Source organism: Thalassophryne amazonica, chromosome 18 (genome assembly GCF_902500255.1).
Source record: "Thalassophryne amazonica chromosome 18, fThaAma1.1, whole genome shotgun sequence".
In the NCBI taxonomy this organism is placed as follows: domain Eukaryota; kingdom Metazoa; phylum Chordata; class Actinopteri; order Batrachoidiformes; family Batrachoididae; genus Thalassophryne; species Thalassophryne amazonica.
This window is the reverse complement of record NC_047120.1, coordinates 65,485,975-65,507,790: the sequence shown is the minus strand read 5'-3', so window position 1 is coordinate 65,507,790 and position 21,816 is coordinate 65,485,975. Positions and strand designations below refer to the sequence as shown.

Sequence of the window (21,816 nt, the reverse complement as noted above, 5' to 3'; positions counted from 1 at the left end):
ACCTCTTCAAGTATTTTGACATATCCAAACTGATCCATGATACCTGGTGTGTGATATATAGGCCCAACACCATAGTAGGAGAAACATGCCCATATCATGATGCTTGCACCACCATGCTTCACTGTCTTCACTGTGAACTGTGGTTTGAATTCAGAGTTTGGGGGTCATCTCACAAACTGTCTGCGGCCCTTGGACCCAAAAAGAACAATTTTACTCTCATCAGTCCACAAAATATTCCTCCATTTCTCTTTAGGCCAGTTGATGTGTTCTTTGGCAAATTGTAACCTCTTCTGCACGTCTTTTATTTAACAGAGGGACTTTGCAGGGATTCTTGCAAATGAATTAGCTTCACACAGGCGTCTTCTAACTGTCACAGCACTTACAGGTAACTCCAGACTGTCTTTGATCATCCTGGAGCTGATCAATGGGTGAGCCTTTGCCATTCTGGTTATTCTTCTATCCATTTTGATGGTTGTTTTCCGTTTTCTTCCACGTGTCTCTGTTTTTTTTTGTCCATTTTAAAGCATCGGAGATCATTGTAGATGAACAGCCTATAATTTTTTGCACCTGCGTATAGGTTTTCCCCTCTCCAATCAACTTTTTAATCAAACTACGCTGTTCTTCTGAACAATGTCTTGAACGTCCCATTTTCCTCAGGCTTTCAAAGAGAAAAGCATGTTCAACAGGTGCTGGCTTCATCCTTAAATAGGGGACACCTGATTCACACCTGTTTGTTCCACAAAACTGACGAACTCACTGACTGAATGCCACACTACTGTTATTGTGAACACCCCCTTTTCTAATTTTTTTAGTAATAGCCCAATTTCATAGCCTTAAGAGTGAGCATATCATGAATGCTTGGTCTTGTTGGATTTGTGAGAATCTACTGAATCTACTGGTACCTTGTTTCCATGTAACAATAAGAAATATACTCAAAACCTGGATTAATCTTTTTAGTCACATAGCACTACTATTATTCTGAACGCTACTGTAGGTGTGTCTATAACAAATCCTCAAAGTAGCCTCTTTAAATACCCCCTTAAACACTGGGCCAAACTCATTTGACGTTTACTCGATTTTTTTTTTTTTTTCCACAATCAAATTTTGTCATTGGCGTCCCCTCAGTCATTCCACCAAATTTCATCCAAATCTGATCCAAACTGTTATTCAAATTTACTGGACGGACAGGCACTGAAAGGACTGAAAACAAAACCTCCAGCATGTGCTCGTGCTGCAGGCGGGTGTAATAAATGACATGATTACAGTCAAATACTGCAAAATCATAACCAACACTGAAGTCAAGATATGATTTTTTTCCGCCTCAAGGAAACTCAGTTCCAGTTACTAAGTGTCAAACCTTTGACAGACGCCTCCCTCTGTTCAGTGTTGATGCCTCAGTGTATTTTCAAGTGATGTCACGGCGGTCCAGATACAGCAGTCTGTCCTTCAGAGCTTTACTGCCATCAGGTTTGGTGTCACATGGACCTTTTGGTTCTTCACACTGTCATGTTGCTTCACTTTTCTCTTCATTTCACCTGCTCCATTCCTACAGTGACTCCTCTGGTTTTTGATGCTCAGCATGTAGACATACGGGATTTTCCAGCCTTTTGAGGATTCAGACAAAGGCTTTGGGTCTGTGGATGATGTGAATGTCTGCCAGTGGGCTCATATGGGGATTGGTGGGTCGGCTGGTTCTGGTTTTCAATGTAGACTCCTTTGTGGAGGCCATTACTAAACACTCACAGGGTCGCGGTGATCAGACACATGCATGAATAATAGATTTTCTGAAATTCTCATTAGTTTTGTGTGTGCCATAAATGTGTTGGAGGTTATTGGTTCTAATCCCACAGCATAGTGCAGTTTCAGAATACAAGGTTTTGATTGATGTTTGAAATGTGCATTCTTTTGAAAAATACCAGCTGGGGTCATCACTTCTTGAACCTCCAGCCTCTCAGTTAACTCCGCCCACTAAACACAGAGTCTGGATCCAAACATGTTTGCTGAGTGTGAAGCAGACACACAGACTGGGGGCAGGTATAACTCCTGTGGAGGAGGTCTCAAAGACTTGGGGTGGGTCTGAGTTCTGTGGAGGAGGTCTCACAGACTGGGGGCAGGTTTAACTACTATGGAAGAGGTCTCCCAGACTGGGGGCGGGTCTGAGTTCTGTGGAGGAGGTCTCACAGACTGGGTGGCGGGTCTGGGGAGGAGCCAACAGTAAATATCCAGGACCAGACCAAGGAGGCAACAGGTCACAGATGTCTCTTCCCACCTGTATTCTCCTGCTCTTCTTGGTGAATTCCAAAATGTTCCTAGTCCAAAAAAAATTGACAAGAGATCTCAGCAGGGGGCATCCTAATGAGAAACTGTCTTCGGGCAGTGGTTTTACTCCGAGGAATCTGAGTGAGCTCAGCCAAGTAACAGCCAACAGCAATCTGAAGAAATGGTAGAAGATTGCTGAAGTCGTCTTTTGGGGCTTTTTGTTGGACACAGGACTGCGCTGTGAGTTAGTCATTTGTTATGGTGACTGGATCTGCACATATTGGACTTTGGCTTCAGTAAGGAACATATCGCTGCCACCTCATGGGCCTCCAAGGGGTCCAATCAAATTTAGGCTCCAAAATCTGGTTTTATGAACATCAGCTAAAAATCAAATCAGTGCTTGAGTCTGATCAGAAATCTGAATCTGTTTTAATGATGTTGGCAGTGTTGTGTGGGCCGCTGAAGAGGAGGTACTGCTGGCCCACCACCAGAGGGCGCCCTGCCTGAAGTGCGGGCTTCAGGCACGAGAGGGCACCGGAGCAACCGGGAGTGGCAGCTGTCACTCATCAACAACACCAGCTGTCACTCATCATCATCATCATCCACATCTCCATAAGAGCCGGGCAGCATCTTCACCTCACTGCCGAGAAATCGTCTACCAAACAGGTAAACCGCTCAGCCTGAAGTATCACATTAGTGACGTCCTTGCTTCTGTGTCTACTAGTATTTTTGCAGACATTCCTGTTTGTGCGGAGTAGTCGTGTTTGGGGAGTTGGCATACTCCGCTCCTCGGTTGGAGGCTACGTACTTTGCCAACAGGATCTGCACGTAAACATTGTGATTGAGAGGTGGAGGTGCTTTCCACCTTTATACTGACCTGTTTGCTGGGTGTTCACGCACCCACCATCACCTGTCTGTTCTTCCTGCCAGCAGTACCCGATATGACAGCCGGAGGCAGTGGCCACCTGGGGACCCAGCGCTTGGTGGCTCCAGGGTTGCTTCAGATCCGGTGGAGTGGAAGGCGTGTGGGATCCGGCTCTTTTCTGGACGGGCGTCTTCTATCCTCGAGCCTGCTCACACATCACTGTGACTAATTTGACTGTTGATCTCAATTGTGTTGTCTGTTGCTCTGTTGTGCACATTCACAACATTAAATTGTTATATTTTCGGCTTATTCCATTCTCCGTTCATTTGCGCCCCCTGTTGTGGGTCCATGTTCCTACACTTTTCACAGCAGGATTTCTCGGCCAGCATCATGGATCCCGGGGTGTCAACCATCACTTGAACCACCAATGGAAACACAGGGTGCACAGGCATCGGCAGAAGACGTGTTAGGAGAGTTGCAGCACATCTTAACCGCCTTCACTGCTCGGTTGGATTTAGTAACCGAGCAGAATGTCATACTCAATCGGAGGATGGAGGCTCTCACCGCCCAGGTGGAAGCGTGCACTCAGGGTGCTGCTGCAGCACCTCCTCCAGCCGACCGAGCACAAAATGCAGACATTCCAGTGGTGATTCAACAAACCCCCCATCCCCTGAAGCATACATAAGCCCACCGGAACCGTAAGGAGGTTGTGTCGAGACGTGCACGGACTTCTTAATGCAGTGTTCGCTCGTCTTTGCACAACGTCCCATCATGTACGCGTCAGATGCTACCCGGGTGGCTTATGTCATTAATTTGCTTCGAGGAGAGGCACGCGCCTGGGCTACGGCGCTCTGGGAGCAAGATTCACGGCTCCTAACGACATATACTGGGTTTGTGAGGGAGTTTAAACAAGTGTTTGATCATCCTAATAGAGGCGAGACTGCTTCGACCGTGCTGCTGTCTATGAGACAGGGACGTCGGAGTGCAGCCGAGTATGCAGTCGACTTCCGCATCGTGGCCGCGAGGTCCGGCTGGAATAACGTTGCACTCCGCGCCGCCTTCGTAAATGGACTTTCTCTGGTCCTGAAGGAGCACCTGCTGGCTAAGGATGAGCCGCGGGATTTTGACGGGCTTGTCGACCTGGTTATACGGTTGGACAACCGGTTAGAAGAACACCGTCAGGAGCGGGGTGAAGGGCGTGGCCGGGCACGAGCCGTCCCTCTTCCTTCTGGGTCCGAAAGGGTGCCACCGTCCCCACGCTCCACAGTCAGAGAGCTCCATGGAGCCACAGCTCCTACTGCTGACGAAGCTATGGACACGAGCAGGGCCAAAGTAAAATCACATGACAGACAACGGAGGCTGGCTAGCGGGGAGTGTTTTTTCTGTGGCTCTAATGAGCACATACAAAGAAACTGCCCCAAACGGTTAAACTTCAATGCCCGCCCTTAGAGACTGGGTTAAGGGTGGGCCATAACATCCACGCGGGGAGAGCCCGTAGATCAGTACGCATCCCAGTGACAATCCTTTGTGGGGATCTTACCCTTCACGCTCCAGCACTGGTGGACACGGGGTTTGAAGGGAATCTGCTGGACAGCAGATGGGCCAGGGAGGTAGGGCTCCCTCTAGTGGCTCTTCCTTCCCCATTGAAGGTACAGGCACTAGATGGCACCCTTCTCCCATTAATCACACACCAGACACAACCAGTGACATTGGTGGTGTCTGGAAATCACAGGGAGGAGATTGTGCTTTATATAACACCTTCTACCTCCCGAGTGATTTTGGGGTTTCCATGGATATTAAAGCACAATCCCCGGATTGATTGGCTGTCTGGGGTAGTGACGCAGTGGAGCAACACCTGCCACCGGGAATGTTTAGGATCCTCGGTTCCACCCGATGTGACAGCTAATGAGGAGGTTAAAGTCCCCCCCAATCTGTCAGCGGTGCCTGAGGAGTACCATGATCTTGCTGACGTCTTCAGCAAAGATCTGGCACTTGCTCTTCCCCCGCACTGTCCGTACGATTGTGCCATTGATTTGATCCCAGGTGCTGAGTACCCGTCCAGCAGGCTGTACAACCTCTCTCGTCCTGAGCATGAATCAATGGAGACCTACATCCAGGACTCCTTAGCTGCCGGGTTGATCCAGAACTCCACCTCCCCGATGGGTGCAGGTTTCTTTTTTGTGGGCAAAAAGGACGGCGGACCCCATCCATGCATAGACTACAGAGGGCTGAACGAAGTCACGGTTCGTAATCGATACCCGCTGCCTCTGTCAGATTCTGTGTTCACGCCCCTGCATGGAGCCCAAATTTTCACCAAATTGGATCTTAGAAATGCGTACCACCTGGTTCGGATCCGGAAGGGAGACGAGTGGAAGACGGCATTTAACACCCCGTTAGGTCACTTTGAGTACCTGATCATGACGTTCGGCCTCACCAATGCGCCCGCGACGTTCCAGGCATTGGTTAATGACGTCTTGCGGGACTTCCTGCACCGGTTCGTCTTCGTATACCTAGACGACATCCTCATCTTCTCCCCGGATCCTGAGACCCATGTCCAGCATGTACGTCAGGTCCTGCAGTGGTTGTTGGAGAACCGGCTGTTTGTGAAGGGCAAGAAGTGCGAGTTCCACCACACTTCTTTTTCCTTCCTGGGGTTCATCATCTCCTCCAACTCCGTCGCAACCGATCCGGCCAAGGTTGCGGCGGTGAGGGATTGGCCCCAACCGACAAGCCGTAGGAAGCTGCAACAGTTCCTCGGCTTCGTAAATTTCTACAGGAGGTTTATTAAGGGCTATAGCCAGGTAGTTAGCCCCCTGACGGCCCTGACCTCCACTAAAGTCCCCTTCACCTGGTCGGATCGGTGCGAAGCCGCGTTTAGGGAGTTGAAATGTCGGTTCTCATCTGCACCCGTTCTGGTGCAGCCCGATCCCAATCGCCAGTTTGTTGTTGAAGTGGATGCCTCTGACTCAGGGACAGAAGCCGTGCTGTCCCAGAGCGGGGAGTCCGATAAGGTTCTCCATCCTTGTGCCTACTTTTCCCGTAGGTTGACCCCGGCAGAGCGGAACTATGATGTCGGCAATCGGGAACTCCTTGCGGTGAAAGAGGCTCTTGAGGAGTGGAGACACCTGTTGGAGGGAGCTGCGGTACCATTTATGGTTTTCACGGACCATCGGAACCTGAAGTACGTCCGGACCGCGAAGCGTCTGAACCCCAGACAAGCCCGCTGGTCACTGTTCTTCTGGCGTTTTGACTTCCAGATTACCTACCGCCCCGGGACCAACAACCAGCAATCTGACGCCCTGTACCGGGTCCATGAAGAGGAGGTCAAGGTCGAGCTGTCAGATCCACCGGAACCTATCATCCCCGAGTCCACTATCGTGGCAGCCCTCACCTGGGACGTGGAGAAGACCGTCCGGGAGGCCCTGGCACGGAACCCGGACCCAGGGACCGGCCCAAGGAACAGACTCTACGTCCCACCAGAAGCCAGAGCTGCTGTCCTGGACTTCTGTCATGGGTCCAAGCTCTCCTGTCAGCCAGGGGTGCGAAGAACCATGGCGGTGGTCAGGCAGCGCTTCTGGTGGGCGTCTATGGAAGCCGACATCCGGGAGTATGTCCAGGCCTGCACCACCTGCGCCAGGGGAAAGGCAGACCACCAATGGGCACAGGGTCTCCTCCAGCCGTTACCTGTGCCCCACCGCCCCTGGTCCCACATCGGCCTGGACTTTGTCACAGGCCTCTTGCCGTCCCAGGGCATGACCACCATCCTCACGATAGTGGACTGGTTCTCCAAGGCGGCCCACTTCGTGGCCCTCCCGAAGCTCCCGACGGCCCAGGAGACTGCAGACCTCCTGGTCCACCACGTCGTACGTCTGCATGGGATTCCATCCGATGTCGTCTCTGACCGTGGTCCCCAGTTCTCCTCGCAAGTCTGGAGGAGTTTCTGTAGGGAACTGGGGGCCACCGTGAGCATCTCGTCCGGGTACCATCCCCAGACTAACAGACAGGTAGAGCGCGCCAACCAGGAATTGGAACAGGCCCTTCGCTGTGTGACCTCGGCGCACCCGACAACCTGGAGCAACCATCTGACCTGGACCGAGTACGCACACAACAGCCAAGTTTCATCTGCCACCAGCCTCTCCCCGTTTGAGGTGTGTTTGGGGTATCAGCCCCCATTGTTTCCGCTTGTGGAGGGAGAGGTCGGGGTGCCCTCGCTCCAGGCCCATCTGAGGAGGTGCCGTCGGGTGTGGCGCTCTGCCCGCTGTGCCCTGCTCAAAGCCCGGACAAGGGCCAAGGCCCATGCAGACCGCCGGCGATCCCCTGCCCCTGCATACCAGCCCAGGCAGGAGGTTTGGCTATCGACGAAGGACATTCCGTTACAGGTAGACTCACAGAAACTGAAGGATCGGTACATCGGCCCCTTCTCCATCATCAAGGTCCTCAGCCCTGCCGCGGTGAAGCTGAGGCTGCCAGCTTCACTGCGGATACATCCTGTCTTTCATGTCTCCCGAATCAAGCCTCACCACACCTCTTCCCTCTGAACCCCTGGACCGGCGCCGCCTCCTGCCCGGATCATCGACGGGGAGCCTGCGTGGACAGTTCGCCGGCTCCTGGACGTCCGTCATAAGGGCCGGGGGTTCCAGTATCTGGTGGACTGGGAGGGTTATGGACCCGAAGAGCGCTCCTGGGTGAAGAGGAGCTTCATCCTGAACCCGGCCCTCCTGGCCGACTTCTACACCAGTCACCCGGACAAGCCTGGTCGGGCACCAGGAGGCACCCGTTGAGGGGGGGGTCCTGTTGTGTGGGCCGCTGAAGAGGAGGTACTGCTGGCCCACCACCAGAGGGCGCCCTGCCTGAAGTGCGGGCTTCAGGCACGAGAGGGTGCCGGAGCAACCGGGAGTGGCAGCTGTCACTCATCAACACCACCAGCTGTCACTCATCATCATCATCCACATCTCCATAAGAGCCGGGCAGCATCTTCACCTCACTGCAGAGAAATCGTCTACCGAACAGGTAAACTGCTCAGCCTGAAATATCACATTAGTGACGTCCTTGCTTCTGTGTGTACTAGTATTTTTGCAGACGTGGTGCTTTCCACCTTTATACTGACCTGTTTGCTGGGTGTTCACGCACCCACCATCACTTGTCTGTTCTTCCTGCCAGCAGTATCCGATGTGACAGCCGGAGGCAGTGGCCACCTGGGGACCCAGCGCTTGGTGGCTCCAGGGTTGCTTCAGATCCGGTGGAGTGGAAGGCGTGTGGGATACGGCTCTTTTCTGAACGGGCGTCTTCTATCCTCGAGCCTGCTCACACATCACTGTGACTAATTTGACTGTTGATCTCAATTGTGTTGTCTGTTGCTCTGTTGTGCACATTCACAACATTAAATTGTTATATTTTCGTCTTATTCCATTGTCCGTTCATTTGCGCCCCCTGTTGTGGGTCCGTGTTCCTACACTTTTCACAACAGGCAGGTCTCTCTGTTTTGGATGTGAGCAGCAGAGTCCAGGATCTGCCAGACCAGATTCCACTGATGTCCACTGATGTCTCAGAAGCTACAATCAATATGTAGTTTGGCCTGAAAATAGAGTTTCTGATGCTGCGTCTGTCTGAGCAAACTGCTTCTGCGTGCACCAACGTGCACATATACCATGACTCACACTTTAGTTTCCATCACAAACACGTTTATTCACAATCATCTGTCCTTTACACAGCAGCCTCTGGGTGACAAATCAACTTAACATCTTCAGTCTGCCTTTTGCTAATTAATTGAAATAAGAAGAATGCGTCCTTATCCAGCGAATCCGGATCATAACCCAACACCGCTGACGTTGGGGACGATCCTGCAGCTCAGACGAGATTTGGAGGTTTGGGGTTGCAGGTTCCATGTTTTTATATAGTAATTTGTATTTCACAGTGGTGTTCACGTGGCCGCTCAGGTAACAGACCACGGCACTATCTCATCTCTGCTACGGCCAGGAAAGAAGAACCTTATGTCCAACTCCAACACTTAATCAATGTCTCCCTTATCTCTTCTCCTTCAGAGACTGAACCGAAGAGATTTAATGAACCTCCTGCTTCCCAGGAAATGTGCACGTGATGTTGATGGCGTCTGTGGGCGCCATGCTTGATGCTGAGTCCTGCTACGTCACTTTACTGTTAGCCAGCGAGATACTTTTATCTCATTCTGACAAACGCAAGCAGCTACTCAAATGCACACGTCCTGGATTTGCTACAGGAAACGTTCATGGATTCATGTTGCAAGTACATATATATATAGTATGTACGTATATTATATAGTAAATATATATATATATATATGAACAAAATAAGAATCATTATTTTCATTACAGTCTTTTGACAACTGATTGTTATGTCTAAAATGTCAATCATAGAGGCTTTTTTCACACTAGGAACATCCTCAAATGATTAATTTTGAACAAAAAAGTAAAAAATTTAAACATCAAGCTGGTTTTGAAAAACAAGTGGAAAAAAAAATCCTAATTATATTTAATGTAGCCCTTTTAAAGCAGGTTACAATTTGTTTTTAGCTCTTTAAATACCTGATTTAAAGCCTAAAAACACTTAACTACTCTGTCCTGGGGGAAGCTCCACTGGTCCTAACCTCTTTATATGATTCGATGGTGTATATTATAAGCCCAAGCTGATTTTAAAGTTCACAAATAAATGTAATTCTTTCAAATAGCTAACAAACTAGATCCAGTTTTGTTCAATTTATAAAAATAAAACATATGATTCTGTTGTCATAATCATCTTTAATTGTACTGTTGTCTATAAATCTGTTGAATTGAAAATCAACAAATAGTGGCAATTCATCACAATTAATTTTTTTTTGTCACATTTTTGTAACATTACCTAACCTACTTTAGTGCAACATAGCCTACCATAAATGTAAATATAATGAAATGCTAAAATACCGTCAGCCATATGGGTATCATCTTTTATAATTTGCAGTTGTTTAATTAGTATCCCAGTGCAAAGTGTATATATATATATATATATATATATATATGAAATTAATTATACATTTATTATTTACTTTAATCCTTGTAGCTCACCCTCAAGATAAAATGTCATTTTTTTAAATTATTTGGAGTTGGTATAAGAGTACATCAGTACAGGCATACAGTATAATACAGTACAGATGTTTTTCATTCATATATATATATAACGTGTAACAGAGTCCAGTGACGAGTGTGAGTTGAGTGGAAGTCAAACGCGTGGCGGTGGGTTTATTTTCTGTTTCCTGTGGGGGCACAGCCGATACACGTGGTGATGTAACCTGGTGCTTTGTGCTCAGATCATCACGTATGATGGACGCTCCAGTCTGCGCACGCTTTTGAAGTCTTCTAAGTCAAAGAAGCTCGGTAACAGAAATAGATCACGGTATTCACAAGTTCTGTGTTCCACACAGACTCACTACCATCACCAGCGCACATGCAAACTCCCACTATCCTCTCTCCCTCATCAAATCATGTGGACGTAAGCCAAAATAAAACTGTGACTAACCATTGGATATGAAATCCTGCAGGAAGAGCAGGCGGACAGTCTCTGTGAAGTGGCAGATGAACTGATCAGGAAAAAAAAAAGGTAAATTTATCGTTTCAGTCCTGTGCAAATGTTTTAGGCATCCCAGAGTTATCACCCCCTTTTTATTGGCATGTCAACACAAACGTGAATATGTGAGCCATACTTTAATTCCATAGTAATAATAACAATGAGTGTACTGGCCAGTAGTGTAGCACAAACACAAAGTTGCAAATCATGCCGTATTAAAATAATTGTAAAACACAAGTACTCATAATTTAAGTTACATTATACTTCAAATAGTTTTGAGGTTGTGCAACTTAGACTCTGGTGCGACTTATATGCAAAAAAAAAAAAAAAAAAATCACATGTAATAGAACACAGTTGTCATATCCATTATCATCAAAGTTGAAATTCATCACACATTTAATTTATTTATGAATATTTGTCAGGTTTTCATACTTTTTAATGCTTTAATGATGCATTTAATGTGCCTTAAAACTTTGCACAGTACTCTACACACACACACACACACACACAAAGTGTGTGTATTTTGTATGCCTAAAACCTTTGCACTTTACTGGAGACACATATATGAAGTGTGTGTATTTTATGTATTTCGTGCAGGTATACATGCATATGAGCTCTTTAACTAGGTCACAAAGGTCATAAGAGTCAAAGAGAACTGGCATGCAAATGCCTCCAAGATCTTGCTCCACAGTCCACACTGTGTGTCTTTGATTTGAAAGTGATACATTGAAGCGTTGAGTTATTGCCAGAAAAAGGGGCGTGGCCGAAACAAGGCATTTTAATGCCCCTTTTCCAGAAGTTGAAAACAAAAATGTTTGATCATTAGAATCTGAGTTATGAATGATGATTTAAAAAAAAAATGGAGTCCAACGCCCAAAATTGCCTAACTGCCTAAAATTGACTGCCTAAAATTGCTGTGAAGCACCAGTGGGGGCGCTGTTTCGCCAAAGTACAAATGGGATGGAAACCAACAGAATATTAATAAACAGATCTCGGACCTGCATCCACTTCAAAATCTCAGCAGCTCTTTGGTGACCTCTCCACTGCGTTTAATCAGATTTTGGACTCATGCTGTACACAGACAAAGCAAACCAAAATCATGACGTCGTTTGCAGAAAAACAGAAAACCAAGCAGGGTTTGAGCCTTTGAGCCTTCTCGTGTTTGGACTCTCTGGGTGTTTTTTTCTTCTTTCAGCTGAGATGACAAACCTTCAGTTTCACTCACACATCCTTACATCACTGCAGATGCACTCTGACACCAACCTGGACTCAGATCACATTAAATCAGCTGCTTTTGGCTGACACACATCCAGTCCACACGTGCTACACCACCATACATACATACATACATACATACATACATACATACATACATACATACATACTGTAAGTACAGTTCATAGCAGCCGTGTGGTGATCTGAGAGAAAGACTCACGCAGGTTTGTGGTCCTGGACAGAAAATGCTGCGAGTGCATCCCGAGGCCCTCCTCCCCTCGATACTGCTCACCTGGACACCCGCCCTGCAGCACGCTGGCGACAGCCCTGTGCACACACACACACACACACACACACACACATGAGGAACTGTGCAAAACATGCTTAATTTAATTATTCACTTCAGCTGCACACCACCCTTTTTTTTCTTTTTAAATTGCTGCAGCAAACTGCACATTATCCTGTTGAGTCCCTGAGGACTGGAAATGTTTGCTTTCCACTTCTGATGTCTGTGTAACACTTGCAGATAAGAATCACTTCAGCGTTCCCCGATCAGAGAGACAATGGAGAGTAACGTCGCTGCCTTGTAAAATAACCGTCATTTTTTGCCCCAAATGGAGAAGCTGTGCAGTTTCCGCTCCTGTTTGGGTGCTAAAAGGTGATTTGTTGCCATAAATTATGAAAAACAAAGGATGCAGCTCATACATGAAATTTCCAGTAGATGGCAGGGACACTCTGCTGTGTTTGGGTATTTTTAATGATTAAAAAATTGCAAAAATGATCAATATTAGCATTTTACTCACATGAGAGAAATATTATTTTCCACTAAAAGGTGTAACTGCAGTTAGATGAAGGAAAGACAAAGATGGGCTCATACTTGTGGAACGATACATCATGTATCGTGATAATCGTATCGTGGGGCCTGCATCTAATCTTTTTTTTTTATATGAGTATCATAATACCATAAAAAGTCAACTATTGCATGGAAGAAATAATGATATCCTGCAGAAGAATCATAAGTAATTTATAAAATATACAACTTGGAACTGGACAAGACCAAGGATTACAAATTATACTTCAGAATATTTTCTTTAAAGTGAAACACACACCACAGATTATTTTCTGCATAATTGTAATTATATATTGATACATATCGAATCATAATGGGTGTATCGTGATATGAATCGTATTGTGGATGTAGCGTATCGTTCCACCCCTATTGGTTAGTCATTATTTCCAGAGATGTTCTCTGAGGGCTCCTCCTCCTCCTCCTGTTGGGTTTTTTGGGGGTGGGGGTGTGAATGCTGTATATAGTAAACAACCTGTACACAATTATAGCACCACAGAAAGAAATACAAAATAAGAAGTTAAAAAAAGAGTTTGCAGTTTTAAAAACTTGAGTCCTTAGATCAGTACGAGATGGACCTAATGGAGTCTTCTGCTGAAGATACTGTCAGCATGATGAAGCATTGCACGCTGAGCAAAAGATTTAACCATTTATCTACTTATTACTGCTTTCACTTAGCTGGTTTTCTTGGAACATCTGACAGGGAACAAATGGGAGCCTTTGAGTCAGGTCAGGTCTGGGAGCCTGCACCACACCATGAACCTGCCTTGGGTAACGGCTCAGGCAGACAACAGGTGCGTCTTCATTTCTCGAAAGTAAACATCTATCTCAGTGGTGTCCAAACTATTTCAGAAAGGGCCGAGAGGGTGCAGGTTTTCTTTGCAGCCACTGACTCTAGCAGGTGATTTCACTGATGAACTCATCCCACCTGCTCAAAAAGTGATGTTAATCAGACCAGTGGCTGGTCTGATTAACTTAACTTAACCATAACCCTCTCCCTTCCCCTTTGGAGCCAGTGGCTGCAAAGAAAACCTGCACCCTCTTGGCCCTTTCTGGAATAGTTTGGACACCACTGATCTCTCTGATGCAACAAGGAGAAATGTGACTCCTTAGTACTTGCATGATGGATCAAGCAGAAAGAAAAGTGATGCAAGTGATAATCCTCCAGACACGTGGTTCCAAAGACATCCAGTCATCACATTATGTCACTGGTTAGTGCTCAAGTCTCACAACCACACAGTGAGACAGGATGCACCAGGGCCCTAAAAACCCGGACCTTTGTTCTTCTGCAAAGGTATCTCCATCACCAAACACCTCTGTCCGCTATCTCTGGATCACAAAGAGATCTTTTGCATGATGCTCAAAAAATGGGGCCCCTGCCTCTGGTTGGGTTGTGAAAAATAAAGAGCGTTTATAATAAATTCATTGTGACATTGAGTTTGTTGACGCTGTCACACTTGTGATATCTGCAGGAGCAGATGACCAGTTGTGAACTCCAGATAACAGCAAATGTAGACGACTATTGCGGCGGCTTTTGTAAACGGACAGATAGTAAGGGGTAGGGGTGGGGGGGGGGTCAAATACACAGTTACATTCACACATAACACAATGTTCATAACATAACATGTGCAAACCACAATATCCCTCATGTTTTCCCAGAAAAATGAAAAACATGGCTAAATGTTAAACACTACAGTAGTTATATAAAAAAGGAAGTATTTTAAACTATAATGAATATTTTTCACATTTACTACTCAAATATTTGCATATACTGTTCAGAGAAAAATGCTAATTCTTCAGTAGTCTGTATTCTGTACTTTAGCAATACTGCAGCAGCTCATGGCTGTTTAATAGTGATTCAACTGAGAGAAACTGAGATGGAGACATCACGAGAGATATTACAGGCGAGAATCAATCTGAGAAAGACAGCCCACTTTAACGCTTTTTTAACTACCTCTTCCGCTAATTCTAACCAGAACCTAACACTCTCCCTCCCCTAACCATAACCTAACCCTCTCCCTTCCCCTAACCATAACCTAACCCTCTCCCTAACCATAACCAAACCCTCTCCCTAACCATAACCAAACCCTCTCCCTAACCATAACCAAACCCTCTCCCTCTCCCTAACCATAACCTAACCCTCTCCCTTCCCCTAACCATAACCATACCCTAACATCTCCCTAACCTTAACCTAAACCTCTCCCTAACCATAACCTAAACCTCTCCCTAACCATAACCTAAACCTCTCCCTAACCATAACCTAAACCATCTCCCTTCCCCTAACCTTAACCATCTCCCTTCCCCTAACCTTAACCATAATCTAATCCTCTCCCTAACCATAACCTAACCCTCTCCCTTCCCCTAACCTTAACCATAACCTAACCCTCTCCCTACTCCTAACCATAACCTAAACCTCTCCCTAACCATAACCAAACCCTCTCCCTAACCATAACTTAACCCTCTCCCTTCCCCTAACCATAACCATAACCTAACCATCTCCATGCCCCTAACCATAACCACAACTTAACCATCTCCCTAACCATAACTTAACCCTCTCCCTTCCCCTAACCATAACCATAATCTAACCATCTCCCTTCCCTAACCATAACCTAACCATGTCCCTAACCATCTCCCTTCCCCTAACCTTAACATAACCTAACCCTCTCCCTACTCCTAACCATAACCTTACCCTCTCCCTTCCCCTAACCATAACCATAACCTAATCATCTCCCAAATCAAAGCCCAACCATCTCCCTTCCCCTAACAATAACCTAACCCTCTCCCTACCCCTAACCATAACCTAACCCTCTCCCTAACCATAATCTAACCATCTCCCTTCCCTGAACCCTACCCTAACCCTCTCCCTTCCCCTAACCTCAACCATAAGCTTACCCTCTCCCTTCCCCTAACCATAACCATAACCTTAAGCATAACCTTACCTCTCCCTTCCCCTAACCATAACCATAACCTTAAGCATAACCTTACCCTCTCCCTTCCCCTAACCATAACCATAACGTGACGGGAGCACAAACTATAGATTAATTTACTTTTTGTGATGCCACCATGAAATAGTGTGAGATTGGGTTGAAGAAAGACTAACAAAGTGAGTTTTAGAGAGAGATACGGAGAAACGTGAGAACAGTTTATAATCACAGAACTTAGAATTACAGCCTGATACAGATGCTTTGGGAGACAAGACCAATATTAGACCAATATTAGGGAGGGAAAATTTTACAATATTGACAATTCTGCTGATATATACATAAAAAAGGCAACAATTACTCACATTTCATTATGAAACCCTTGTGACAAAGAAATGTAATTGAGGCTTGATGTTTTACAGTTTAAACATAAACTTTCTTATAAATAACTATAGTCATCATCAGCTAATCAATGTACCTCAATCTGCCTGATCACACTGCCTTCACTCAGATTGCGAGTCACCATATCAGATTACTCAGAATGCGCATTAAATACACTTATCCTCTATTCTTACCCTGCCTCATGGGAGGCAAAGTGACCACTTGAAAATAAATGGTGGTTCATTTTCAAGGCTGGTTGCTTTGCCTTTGTCTCTTGTAGCTAATGTGACCAAGGGGTGATGGGGGTCCCAGCTGTGCTTGACAGTATTGTAGACAATGCTGTAGGACTGTCCTCTACTGGACAAACTATGTAATGACAAAACTCCCAACTACCAAAGTGTTTTTCTGCTTCATTTATTCAGTAAATTAAAAGATTTTATTTTGCCAAAAATAACTCTGATAAAGATATGTTGGGCTGATATTGATCAACATTATTGTCCAACCAATATATTGGTCGGGCTCTAATTAGGATTAATTGAAATTAAGTTTGAGACAAACTGTCATTGAGAGTGATTGGGATTAAGAATTACTGACATTAAGATTCAGGTTGATTGAAACTGACAGAGTTTGAGAGAAATAAACCTAGACTCTTGAGAAGTAGAGATTCACAGAAATTCTGATTTAGAGGTATTTACAAGTATAAATATTCAGAAAGATTGAGATGGACAGAGATTAAGACTGATAGAGACTGATGCAGATTAAAATTTATAGAGTGAGCATTACAGACACTGGCAATAAGATTTAAATTGAGAGTGAGATTGACACAGACTGAAAGTCACTGAAATTTATGTAAATTGGCATCAAGCTATTAAAATGAACAGATCTTGAGAAAGATTGAGACTAACAGAGAATGAACAGTGCTTGACAATAAGAGTTACAGAAATGGAAAAAGAATTAATGAAACTGCTATTAAAAGAGATTGACAGACATAAAGATTAAGAGAAACTAATTTACAGAGATTGCGATCAAAGGAGATCAACATTAAAATTCATAGAGACTGGGAATTTGACATAGAGATTGGCATAGATTGTGATAAAGATGATTACCATTAGGGGCATAGAAAAAGACTGAGAATCATGAAATACTGGATTAAAACATATTGAGGTTGCCTGAGATGGAGAAATACCGATATTTACAGAAATTTGCGTAAAGGGACATTAAAATTAAAATCTACAAAGATTGGAAGAGTTTGAAATAGATTGGGATAAAGAAGATTGATTAGGAGCATACAGTTTAAGAAATATTTTATAGAAATATTTATAGAAACTGGGATTAAAATTGATTGAAATTGATAGAGATAGAGAAAAACATATTTACAGAGAATGGTATTAAAAGCAGATTGATGTTAAGATTCATGGCTATTAAGTGAGTCTGAGAGAGACTGAGATGTAGATTGGGATAAAGAAGATTGTCATTTGGGGCATAGAGATTGAAAAAGATTGGGATTTATGGAAACTGTGATTATAACAGATTAAGATGGCGAAAAGCAAACATTCTGGTATTAAAAGGAATTTAACATTAAAATCCGTAGATATTGAGAGAGTTTCAAATTAACAAACTGAAAATGACTGAGAAGTATGTCGGGTGGATTAAAACATTGAGATTGATAAATATTGGGATTGGGATTAATATAGTTTATGATTGACAGAGATGGAGAAAAACTGCTATTTACAGACCATTAGGAGATTAAGATGCATGGATATTGAGAAAGTTTGAGATTAACGAATTGAGAATGATTGAGACGTTTGGAGATTGGGAAATATTGATATTTTCAGAGATTTGTGTCAAGAGATATTGAAATAAAGATTCGTAGTGGTTGATGTGGTATGAGACTGACACACAGATGAAGAGATTTTGATAATAGCTTGTTTACCTGGACATGTTTTCTCTCTGGGGTCTGTGAGCCTTTTCCAGCCCCAGTTTAGTGAAAATCCCCACCAGTGCCATGATGGCCACCACTCCACATATGATGTAAACTATTAAGTTGGTCTTGTCTTTGGTGCTGTCGCGCAGCTTGTTCTTGTTGTTGTAAGGAGTCTGTCCGGTCTTCAGCCACACCGGAGTGTCGTAATTTTTACATGTGCTCTGATCCAGACGCGAGTGTTTGTAGGCACAGCAGAAGCGAAAGCCACAGGTGCCGCAGCAGTACAGATAATTGCCCGTCTTGCAGATGAACGGCGGGTCCCACTGGCCCATCACGTCGTAGTAACCACGACATTTGTCCTCCGTGTGCGGGGTCTCCTCGGACACGCTTTCCTCCTCCCTGGAGCCGTTGGCGGTGGCGATCATGACAAATCCTCCCAGAAGCCCTGGCTCCCCGTCAGCTTTGCACACGAGAGCCATAAGTTTGAGCAACAGGAACCCGAGGAGAAAGTGTTTTCCTATCATTGTGCCTTCTCCTCCCTTTAACTTCAGGCAGAACGATTTGGAGAGAAGCGCAAAGGCGCGCGGTCATGACACGACGAGAAGTCCAGGAACGTACATCCAAACCGCGACCCACCGTCTGCCGTGCCGAGGAGCGTCATTACCCACACGAACTGCGCAAAACCAACTCACATCTGGATGCACCTGAGCTGACAACTGTTCCACAGCACGCTGTATTTACTGCGTATCTCTGCGGGCGCATCCATCGGTGCGCTATTACGCACAGCCGAAACAGGCGCCGCAGGAGAGGACGAGCGCGCACAGTGAGCCAACGGAAGAAACGACGAGTCTGGTGCGCAAAGGAGGGGGAGGAGAGAGGGAGGGAGGAGGATGGAGAGAGAGAGAGAGAGAGAGAGAGAGAGACGCAAATCATTGCGTCTGCCGTCAAGCACAGTTGGAGAACTTCCCTCGATCCTCTCATTTTCTTTTTCATTTTAGCTTTGTTAAAAAAATATATATTTGGAACTAAAGAATCAGTCAATAAGCAGGATTTGGAAACGATTCCTCTGCTAGGGCTAAACGTCCATGTTATAGACCTGTTATGAACAATGCACTGCAGTTCCTTCAGTACCTTCCTGAATCAGGCATAATCCACATCTGCATTAAAAAATTCACCTGTTGATTGTCTGTTATGAGATCTGTGACAGACACGTGTCACTGACGCTTTTAGTTTTGAGAAAATCATCACAGTCTACAAAAATTACCCCCAACTCCTCAAATCAAATAAATCCACATCCAGCTCCTAATAAATGATTAACAGGTTGTTCCCCTTGGATTGATCATTCCACAAAATTTCATGGAGATCAGATAAAATGTTTTGTTTTTTTATGTTAAAAAACCATATCTTGTTATGTGGGGTGGAAACTGCAAGCACACTCAGAGCAGAGCACATTGTTATGTGTCGACGCGGGTTGAGGAGCGGACCTGCGTCAGACGGAACCCAGCGCTAAGAATAACCAGAAAGCGGTTCCAATAACAAAAACAATATATTTATTTCACCCGCTAGTGCACAACAAAGTGTAAAAACCAAATAGCGTCCCTCTGGTGGAGTGAAGGCTGGCACGCTCTCCAGCGCCCAAAAGGATCGAAGCCCGGCGCTCCTGGACCCACTACCACCGCCAAACACCCCCCAGGTGGACACGACAAACCGACTCTCTGCGAAGCATAGAAGAGGTGAGGTAAGTCAGCAGTTATAACTAATATCCTTCAAAAGACACACACTATCAGCAACACATGCAGGTCTGTATTTTAAGCTTTATGTAAATGAGCAGCTCTCTCACAACAGGTGGAGGATCTCTTATCCGCATGCCACAGCAGTGAGAAGCAAGCAGCACAATTCTCATCACAATTCAAGTATACTGCGTAACAAAATACCAAGTTACTATCCACAATTAGTCAAACACTTAATCACCTTTAATGTGTGCTGACAGCATGTGTCCCTCACCCTTCCTTGCTTCACTGGCTCGATGTGTCAAACCCAGGCGCGGTCCTCAGCGTCTCACAAACGAACATCACAAGGTCGAGCTCCCGGCAGTTCTGCTTGAATCACACATGACTTAAATGCAGAACGCCATCCAATTATCTGCTTCAGCTGAAAGTCTTTAAGGTTGCATGTGAGCACCATTCACAGGTGCTGCACATGATGTTGATGAGGTTGAAGGATTCTTCAGCCAGCACCTTCTCCACAGACAAATCAGTTCTCATGCCACCTGGAGAGCAAAGAAAAGAAAAGAACACCAAAATATCCAGCCACACCCCCCAACACACAACAGTACCCCCCCTTTAATGGGAAGCCTCCCGGCGACCAAACAGACCAGGCCTGAGAACAGCACCTCCCTCCGGGGTCCTCGTCAGGAAGCAGACAGCACCACGCTCCCAAGGTCCACCACAGACAGCAGGACAGGGCACCGCAGCTGGAAGGCCGGCTGGCATCAACAAAAGCCCCAAAACATTCCCCAGTACAATCCAACACAGGAAAAAACACAACCCCTCCCAAAACCTCCCCAGGGGACTGTCCCATCAAACCCCGGGAAGAAAAGAAAAACTCCCAAATGCAAAAACCCAACACAGCCCCACAAACACAATACAAACATAAATACATAAGAAAAATAACAAACAACCCCCCCAGAACGACCTGCAGAGCCCAACCCCCCCCCCAGAAGGCCTTTACCGCCAGTTCCAGGAGGAACAGCCAGAACCAGAATCCCACAAAGGTCCCCAGGTGTACATGGAGCAAACGGCGCCCCCCAGAGGACCGTACCATCAACCCCAGAAGGTACCCTCCCCACAACCCCGGAACCCCAGACCCGGCCACACTTGGCTAGTTGGCCCCAAGCCAATTCCCCCCCAGAGGACCGTCCCATCAACCCTGGAGGTGGAACCCGGAAGGAAACAGAACAAAATCAAAACTCAACCCCCGGAGGACTACAAAAACAACCCCGGGAGGATATAAAACGACTGTAAACCCTGTTACCCTCCCCGGCACCCCGAAAGACCCCAGGTCCCTCCCAGAGCCCCTCGGCGGCTCAATTTTGGCGAACGGCTCAAAACATTAAGCCGGGGAAGGGAACAGGAAAAACTAACCCAGCCCCAAGGCGCAGCGGAGAACCGGAAATACGGCCAGTGCCCCAACTCGACCATACCCCAGCCCCTCGGGAGGGGTGGAACTACCAAAATGGCGAACGGCAACAGATCGGCCCACCCCTCCGACTGAGGTATGTCTCTGCTGCACCACACCCCGGCAACACCAATGACGAACGGTACAAAGGCTCACCGAGGCTGGAGTGGAACCGGGCCCTAACCAAACCAAGAAAAACGCCCCTAACACCCCCCCCCCCCCCCCAGGTGCAGAGGTCTTCTGAGAACGCTCAGCGTGACCAACCTGCACCACCCCACAACCCACAAGACAAACGGTCTTGGGGCAAGTGAGGTTGGGGTTAGGGATGTAAGGAAATAAAAAACAACAAAATAAAACGACCCAACAACCCAAACAGAAAATACCTAAAACACAAAAAAATTAACAATTAAGTGAGCCCAGACGGGCTTCTATCCACCTAACATTCACTCCACCAGACACGCCTCTGACTCCCCAAACAAATTATAACCCCTATTTAAAGAAAACAAAACATTAACCCGTACTAGATTTTTTATTTTTTTATTTTTATGTGTGTTATTTTGCCTGTCCCAGAACACCTGGAGATACGTCACCATTATCTTTCTTGACGTTTATATGTCGGGGCAATACAATAATCTCTGCTCGTCCGAGCTGC

General features: G+C 46.0%; 1 protein-coding gene across 1 annotated transcript in view; it reads right to left on the bottom strand.

Moving 5' to 3' along the window:
- The window catches only part of shisa9a (shisa family member 9a), a 117,354-nt gene extending 98,552 nt beyond the window's left edge, over positions 1 to 18,802 (bottom strand). The window contains 2 exon segments of the mRNA XM_034193537.1: positions 12,135 to 12,241; positions 17,997 to 18,802. Of these exon segments, the coding sequence (XP_034049428.1) occupies positions 12,135 to 12,241; positions 17,997 to 18,511 (622 nt within the window). The 5' untranslated portion in view covers positions 18,512 to 18,802.
- Positions 18,803 to 21,816: the final 3,014 nt, after the last annotated feature.